The sequence below is a fragment of the Fukomys damarensis genome, unplaced genomic scaffold (assembly GCF_012274545.1).
Source record: "Fukomys damarensis isolate Sample0158 unplaced genomic scaffold, DMR_v1.0_HiC HiC_scaffold_27, whole genome shotgun sequence".
Lineage (NCBI taxonomy): Eukaryota > Metazoa > Chordata > Mammalia > Rodentia > Bathyergidae > Fukomys > Fukomys damarensis.
The window spans coordinates 48,086,666-48,095,480 of record NW_022900939.1 but is presented as its reverse complement, the minus strand read 5'-3'; the positions used below and the strand labels follow the sequence as shown (position 1 = coordinate 48,095,480).

The 8,815-nt window shown below is 37.9% G+C and overlaps 1 protein-coding gene across 20 annotated transcripts in view; it reads right to left on the bottom strand.

Annotated features, from left to right (window-relative positions):
* Dst (dystonin) overlaps positions 1-8,815 on the bottom strand; it is a 316,182-nt gene that overhangs the window by 67,260 nt on the left and 240,107 nt on the right. For all 20 annotated transcript variants that reach the window (XM_033756553.1, XM_033756561.1, XM_033756554.1 and 17 more), the window contains 3 exons: positions 6,577-6,738; positions 4,868-5,038; positions 2,176-2,342 (listed from right to left, as the gene is read on the bottom strand). In XM_033756553.1, the coding sequence (XP_033612444.1) occupies positions 2,176-2,342; positions 4,868-5,038; positions 6,577-6,738 (500 nt within the window). The remainder of the gene's footprint in view (positions 1-2,175; positions 2,343-4,867; positions 5,039-6,576; positions 6,739-8,815) is intronic.

The window sequence follows — 8,815 nt, the reverse complement described above, 5'->3', positions numbered from 1 at the left end:
AAAAAAAAAAAAAAAAAAAAAAAAAAAGGCGTAAGCAAGGATTTTCTGAACAGAACCTGATTGAACAGGAAGTAACATGAAAAATCAACAATAGGATCATATCAAATTAAAAAGCTTCTAGACAGCTAAACAACTGACAGAATGAAGAGACAAAGTACAGAATGGCGAGAAATTTTGTCAGATATTCCTCAGAGGACTTATATCTGGAATATAAAAAAAACTTTAAAAAATCATACCCCAAAATAAAAGATCCAATCAAAAATGGGCAACTAAAATGGATAGATAATTCTCAGAAGTACAAATGGCCAATAAATCCATAAAAAAAATATTCAACATCACTGGCCATCAGAGAAATGAAAATTAGAACAACGAGATTGCATCTCACTCCAAAAAGAATGGCTATAATCAAGAAATCAAACAATCACAAATGCTGGTGAGGTTGCAGGGAAAAAGGAACCCTTCTACATTGTTGGGGGAATGTGAACTAGTACAATCACTATTAAAATCAGTATGGAGAATCCTCAAAAAACTAAAAGTAGAAATTCCATTTGACCCAGCTATTACCCTTCCAGGTATCTTCTTGAATTAAAGACATCCTATTACAGGGATACATGCATACCCATGTTTATAGCAGCACAATCTGGAATAGCCACATCTTAGAAGTGGCCCGTATATCCACCAACAGATGAACGGATCAAGAAAGAGTGGCATTTATACACACTGGAGTACACCAGGCCACAAAAAAGGATAAACGTGAAGCACTTATAGCTAAATGGATACACCTTGAGAGCATAATGTGAAGAAAAATAAATCAGACACACAAGCTTAAATACCGCGTGGTTTGTCTTATGTGAGAAACGAAAATATAAATAAATCAAAGAGCAAAATAAAAGATACATGACAGGAAACAGGAAAATAGATCTTTTCTAAAAGGCAGGGAGACCAAGGGATGGAAGGAGGGAAGGGCGAAGGCAGGGGAAAGGGATGAGAAAAGAATCAAGATGTGTTATGTATATGTACCAATTCTCTACCATGAATGTGGCCATTATGTGCCGCAAACATTACTAACAAAAATTAAAATTAAAAAACTGTCTTGTAATCATGTTTAACTCACTATTATTGAAATTATGAATCATACATATCTGAGTCATACTTATCACTAATATTCCTCCATGGAACACTGCTGTGAGGAAGGTTTTAGGAAAAGAAGACCAATTCTAGGAGTAGAGCTGAGATGCAGACATTTACCCACTTATCTTTAAAAATGTATATACTGAGAATATCCTCCATGGCAGCCAGGCTGCAATGTCTGGGACATGACACACAAAGGTTAATCTCTTGACATATACTGAAGGACAAGAAGGCTTTTCTCCTCTTTGGGAGTACCTCGTTCTGCAGTCCTAAAACGGGAATTCTACTCCAGAACTCAAGATTAGAAAACAGTTTTGCTAATTTCTAGTTTCAAAAAAGGCAGGAATTTATGCAACACACCCATTCTCTTCAGTGGTTCACCTATTCTCAATCCAACCAGTCTAGGTGACTATACTTCATTGTGGCCGCACTAAACAACAATTTCTTGTTAATGGAGAATTCAAATATTGGTTGGGATTCTGTAATGAGAAAATCGCTAGCAAAAGTCCAGCAAAGCCAGGCTCTTTCTAGGCTTTGTGGCTTTCCTGACTTACAGTTCTCTTCTATCTGCCTCTTTTCCTAGCCCATTCCATCTCTTCCCTTAACACACAGCTGTCATGTCCCTGCCCAGTCCAGGTTCTTCCCGTTACACACCCTCCCCAACACTCTTCAGAACATCACATTTCTTTCAGTGGCTACAAATCCTACTAATCTATACCCTACTGAGGACAGAGTTGATCTGTGCAGCTCACCTGTGTGATGCAGGCCTAGCTTTGTGCTTGACGCAAGGTGGGCACACAATAATTATGCAATAAATAAATGATTCCCCCATGCACCCCAAGGGAGATGCTTCCTTAAAGAACTGGGATAAAACTGATACTGTAAGATATCACCATTAGAATACCTAGGAGAGAAGTCACAACCCTTGCTACCTACATTCACATCAATGATAATCAGAGAACAAAGATGAGAAGGAAAAGTGTTACCAAACTAGTCATAATGTCATTGCTACTCTTTCAAAAGAACTGCAAGTGTTTAAGTTACCTCATTTCAGCTTTATTGAGCAGTGTCTCCCATCTACTGTCCAAAATACTCAGCTGCTTCAAAATCTTCACTTTGTCTGCAGGTTCTGCTGTTGTAGCGATTTTTTCTCCTTCTCGTTTGATTACTTCCACAGTAGATTTGCGGTCATCCAGCAATCTTTGCAGAAGCTTGAGGGAAAAAAATTAAATATTTTTAACACAACAGAAAAATTAAATAAATACAATGTAGAACATGCTTTAAGTACTTTTGGTATGTGACAGAAACACCTATATGATGCACACATGAAAGGATCTGAGAAGTGGAATTTTAAACTCATTTGGTTTAATAAGTTACCAATACTGTGTCAGATACTCATGGTAAGGCTTTTCAGAATACACAAAACTAATATGGACAAGGCCACCAAACTCTTCACAATAATTTTTAAGATAACTCAGTAAAGGGGAAAGTACTGCTTGGAATAACCTCCACCGAATCATGGGAAAAACAGAAACTTCCCCTCACTTTAATGAAGAAAGAATGACTCAAACATTCAACAATTATTTGCTCTATACAAATAAGATTACTATGATTCATTACTATTTTCAAAACCCTTTCCTACAATCTGTGACTGACAAGGAAGTTAAGATTCAGAGCAAACTGGTAAGTTAGCAAGGCTAAAAGGAGCAGCGCTCGGCTCCTTTCTAGCTAGAACGAGATCCTAAACTAGCCCATGAGGAAGAAAATGAAAAAGAAGTCTTAGCTATCATTACAAAAGAAGACAGTATGGAAGCCAACTAAGCGGCTAAGTAAGACTAACATTCCAGGATTTAGCCGTAAGAGCAAAATTCATTTAATTCTAACTAAACACTATGAGATTCCTGGAACGAAAAGGCTGATACAGGGAGCCAGCACTCAGGATTGGGGTCAGGATGAGGTTCAGACCTCATCACAGTCGACTGCTCCTGAACAACTGCTATGCAGGCACTGCGTTAACAGCAACCAGGAAAGCACAGGTGTACAACACACTGGCGGCTTCACTGCCTCCTTAATCTGATCCTCACTGGTAGTTAAGGACTAAAGACTCAACAGCTACTCAGAAGTAAAACGTTAGAAGAGTATTCTGAGATCATGATCTCCAAGGTGACAGCTAAGAAGAATACAGGTTTAAAAAGAAGGTGCAGTATCACAACTCTGCTGCCACAAGTTGAGTTATTTTATAACCAACGTAGAACAGATGCTTTAGCCAACAAGGAAAACTAATTAAGCAAATTACCTCAGATAAACTTTAGTACCAAAGCTTCTGGAAATTAAGAATGCAAACTCAACAAGTGGATCATGTTTGCTAAGCATCATTAATTAAGTCTGGGAGAATAAACTGAATTGTGAATGGTAGCAGTTGTATATTCAAAAAAATGACACAAATGAAATGTGTTTCCAGTTGTTTCCTTAATGCTTACTTCTAATTGTATTTCTAACAGGCTGATGTTTTAAGATAAATTTTAGAGAAATAGTATGAAATGTATGAAAGTGAGGAATAGGCTTTAAATTTTAAAAATGAGGCCAAATATGTTAGTTTTAAAAATATTTTTAACTGACAAAAAACAATTCTATATATTTTTGGAGAACTATGTGAATGTATATGTTGTAAAATGATTAAATCAAGCTACTTAAAATACCTAGCACCATGGGCCAGGGCTTTAGCTCAGTGGTTCCCCCTCGCAAGCACAAGGTCCCAAGTTCGATCCTTGGTACCAAAAAAAAAAAAACCTAGGACCTCCTCTGCTTTTTTTTTTTTTTTTTGTATTGAGAACATCCAAAATTTATAGCAATGTAATACACTATATTAACTTTATTAAGTGAACTAATACAGGAATAGAGAAAGGTAAGTTTCTAATTGTAAAGAAATTAGATTTCACTAAGATTAATTAAAGTAGTATATTCCTTTCCTTTTAAAGTCCTCAAGGAGAACCTTACCAATGTGCTGTGTGCTAAACCCCTTCCTACATATCATTACAAGTCATAGCTGACAGGCTGCCCCTGAAAATGTCATCCAATGTGTCATACTTGACCACTATCACTAGGCACCCAAAACTGTATATAATGGTACAGATAGCTGTCTCTATACTGATTGTGCCTTCTCAATTTAGACATCTTTAGCATTGTCAAAAGACACAATTCCTAAACATATATGAAGTATTTGCCTCTTTATTAACAGAATGAACTAGGAGAAACTGTTAATACTTAATCCATAAAAAGGCAGTTTCATACAGATAGCCTCAATGTAAGGGAATATTTCTGTCCAAATGTCCAAGTGAATACCTTATCTAAAACCATACTTAAGATTCCCTCTTTTAGCAATTCCTCCCTACCCATCCTTGCTCTGACTTCAGACTTCTATTGCTTGTTCCGGCTTTATTTATGTTTAATTTGCCAATTTACATATTCACCTAGTTTATTCTCTCTCTCATCCTACCCTTCTCATTAAACTTTAAACTCAATGAGGAACTTTTATTATTTTTGTTCAGTTATATAATCCCCTTCATCTAGAATAATGCCTACGCTCCAGAAGATATTCAGTAATGACTAACAAAATAATCTGCAGCAGCAAACCAGGTAACCAGGATGGCCTACTGATATAAATAAAGCAGTAAAATTTTTACTCTCATTTTTAAGAGTCAATATGAAACATAACAGAACAGCATCACTAACTTACCTTTTGTTCTTGTATCTGGGCCTTCACCACTTTGAACTCAGCTGATGGAGGCTTCTGATTGGCCACAAGCTCTTCAGTGTCCACCATCCAGCTGAGCAGGGAATCCAAGGCATCCTGGAACCTCCCACAGTGCAGCAGGGCCTCCTGTAGCTGGGCTGCTCGCTGAGCCACCTGAGAAGTTCCAGGCACCTCAATTTATTTACTTATAATGAACTCTCCCGCTGAATACCACTTTTCTCATTTTTTCATTTCATCACAAATTTTCTTTTGCTTTTCACTTAAAATCTACCCAAAGCATTGATGGAAGGATAAGACTGAAAAGGAATCAAACCTTAGCAAAGTTAAGTCATAAAGATAAGTTTCCATCCTACACTGAGAGTTTGGAAATACCCAATGTATTTGTGGTTATCAAAAATTAATTCAAATATTTTAACATTACTGAAAAACTGTGCTTTAGTCATTTTGTCATTATTGGGATTTGTTTTTTATTTCCTATTGATGAATATAAAGGATAATGAAAAAGGACTGGAATTAAAAGAAATTATTATAGCAAAGAGAGTCAAAATTATATTTTGGTATGCAAAACAACTATAAAGCACTCAGTTAAATTCTGCTAACACCAGGTCCTGAGTCCCTTTTCAACAAACGAGGGCCATTGTCTTCTTCAGTCTTTCTAGTCTTTGTATAGGACACAGAGATATCATGTTGCTGTTTTCACAGATCTTCTCTCCTTTTGGACTGAAAAACATTGGCAAGATACTGTAAGCACTATGGAATAAACTTACACCTGACACTGTTTTCCAATTTGTGTTTAAGGAACACTACAACATGAATCAATAAGAAAACTACCTCCTTATTGAGACCTTAAAATATGACTAGGTTTAAGATCTGACAACTGTTCAAGATTTCAATGCAGGGAAAGCAAGAACAACCACTACCACTAAATGAACACTGCTATCCCATAGCAATTATCTGATCATTTATGTCATATGCCATTGTGCATCAGCATTATCTCCCTAAGATAACAGAACACTATTTCTAGTGTTTTCCCTCATGAAAGTTTAGGCAAAACAGTATTTGAAACTGATAGCGTATAATGAGGGTAGAAAACCCTTGGTCTTGCACTAACAGAGAGACACCGCTTCTTTCACTTGCACAGTGTGAAATTAGTTACCAACATCTGAGAATGGGAAGGCTTCACATAGAAGGTGAGATTTCCAGGTTATTTTGAAAGTAGAATATGTGGCAACAGCGCACCTGCACCCCTCCGTGTCAGTGGTTTGATGGAGCTATGAGGCTTCCACCTTTAGAGGCACCATCCTCTCTCCAATGGGGCCAGTGGTCAAAGCTGCCCGCGGTCACGTCTGCTGTGTCTGTAGTTATGTCTCCAACAAAACTGACACAGTGGCAAGGAGAGAGCCAGCTTTTCCTAGCTCCCTTCATTCATTTATGATCTCTAACTAGCATCTTGTGGGCACATGTGTTTGGGCCATCCAATTTGTAGCAACAGAAAAAGTAGACAGGGCTGGGGATTTAGCTCAGTGGTTCCACCACCTGTTTCGCAAGCACAAGGTCTCAAGTTCAATCCCCGGTACCAAAAACAAAGTAGACATATGTAGGAAGTTTGGCTACTCTCAATCTGATGAAAGGTCACAATAAATGCTAGTGAATAATAATTAACAAAACTGATGGGGGGGATGAAAAATTACCTTCTTATTGAGAGTTTTCCACCGTGCACTGACATCTTCCAGGTCATGCTCCAAAGCCTGAGTGCTGGTGTTTTTAGCAGCACTGTGAATAAGCCCTTGACCCAACCAATTGACATCTTGCTGTTTAACCTGCAAAGGTTCAATCTCTTCCTTTTGAAAAACCTGCAGTTGGAACAGCCACAATTGTAATAATTATACTATCTAACAACAACCAAATACACAGTGAGTGTTTAGTCATCAGGTAGTAAAAGTTTTGAGTTATTACAGAAGTAAAGATAATTGTTTCCTATTCATAGGTCCTTGGTACCCTTTGAATAATAGTGTGAAAGTAAATTAAATAATAAGCTTTAAGATCTAAATAATTCAAGAATATCAAGAATGAGATTATACATTAATCAGATTACCTATAGAACAATAAAATAGTGCTATGCATCCTTTACTGCTTCATTATCATAGCTCAAGAAATGTCCTATTGTCCCAACTTAACTCTAGCAAAAGATGTGCAGAATAGGCTAAGGAGTAGAATGATAAGATAGGCTCAAGATGAGTCTCACTGGGAGGAATTCTCAGAGCTTCTCAGGACACTGCTAGCTGGCAATTGTAGCTTGAGACTCAAATTGGACATGGAGAGTCACTGGCAAGAAAATGAAGTGGGCCAAGACGTCAAACACATGGCCTGCCAGAGGACAGACAGAAAAGGAAAAAGACACAGGCGTGTGCTGAGACAGCAAGGATCCTACACATCCAGCCCCTCTGCTGCTTATAAAAATGGCAGTAGGCTTGCAAGAGGCACAGCAGCCTCATCCCAAGGAGAGGATCACACACATCAGCAGCACAGCAGCTCTGCCTCCTCTCTGTTCACCACGACCCCTGCAAGCACTGCCAGCAGCTTCTCAGTGTTCTCTCCCTTACTCTCCACCCCCATGCAACTTACGGTCCCCCAGATGCTGAGTCTAGCCAAGGAGTCAAGGTGTTAAACTGCAGGTTCCACAAAAGTAGAAGTTGCCGACTGTTTCCTTACAGCAGTTCTATGCCTTGGACCCACCACAGTGACTCGGCATGTGATATATACTCAATAATTACCTGCCGAATGAATACTAGTGTAGGAAAGTTGCAGATCCACCTCAGATGAAGGGCATCAATCCCTTAAGAGAAACACTGGAAGCGGACACATAAATTCTTTCATAGGTAGGGCCGAGAGATCAGACATACACTATGCTAAAACAGAGTTTGGGATTCTGAATAACCGTACTAAAGCCTATTACATAAGTAATCAATGAATGGATAAAAAAAATACATGGAAACATAATAAAGGCAAATATTAAAATAGCACTTCAAAAGAAAATTAAAAGCACAGCATGAAAACTAATTTTGAAAGCTGTAGAAGCTGCAGAAGACAAGCTCTCCAGATCCTGGACCCATGGCTGGCACAAAGGACACTCCTGTGTTACTGTGTGAATGAGTTTTAGGGAGGAACAAACAAGTTAGTGACCATTTCCTCCCCAGTCCCATCCAAGCCATAAGCCCAACAATACTAATTATAAAAATTAATTGCACATAAACATAAGTTCCCCTAAATCACTAAAGAAAGAACTTAAATTTTCATATATTTTCAAAATAATTTGCCAAGTAACTCAACAGAAAGTTGAAACAAGTTGATGAAGACAGAACTTGTCAGTTCAACTCTGTTCCTTTTACATACCACTTTCTAAGCTACTACTTCTAGGAACTAATAGCTTTGAATATGCTTAATTATTTAAAAAAAAGTGTGGGGGAATCTTTAAAAAAATTGCCATATTGTTAGTTGCAGGAACTTGTATGGCATATAATTATTCAGGGAAAAGTTTTATTCTCATTCTCTGACAATTTTCAGGGCCGGGGAAAAAAACAAACCAATACAAAGTTCGAGTAAATTGCCTTAACCTCTGATCACAGCTTTGAAACAATTTTAAGAGTGTATATCAAAGCAGGTCTAGGTGACTCTGGAAATTTTTCAAAGTGCTACAAAAATATACTAAGGATTAAAGTAGAAAAGACATTATCTACAAATAAACTGTAAAATCCCTCACAAGGAAAAGGAAGAATTGTGCTAGGCCTTTAAATCAGCAGGCCATCTGCTGTATGCCAAAGGAAAGGGCACAGTTGACTAGAGCAATTATTTCACAGACTGAGAGCTCCTCTGATAGCGCCTAAACTCCTATCAGTGGTAACAAGATACCTATGAAGGGACTCTCCCCAC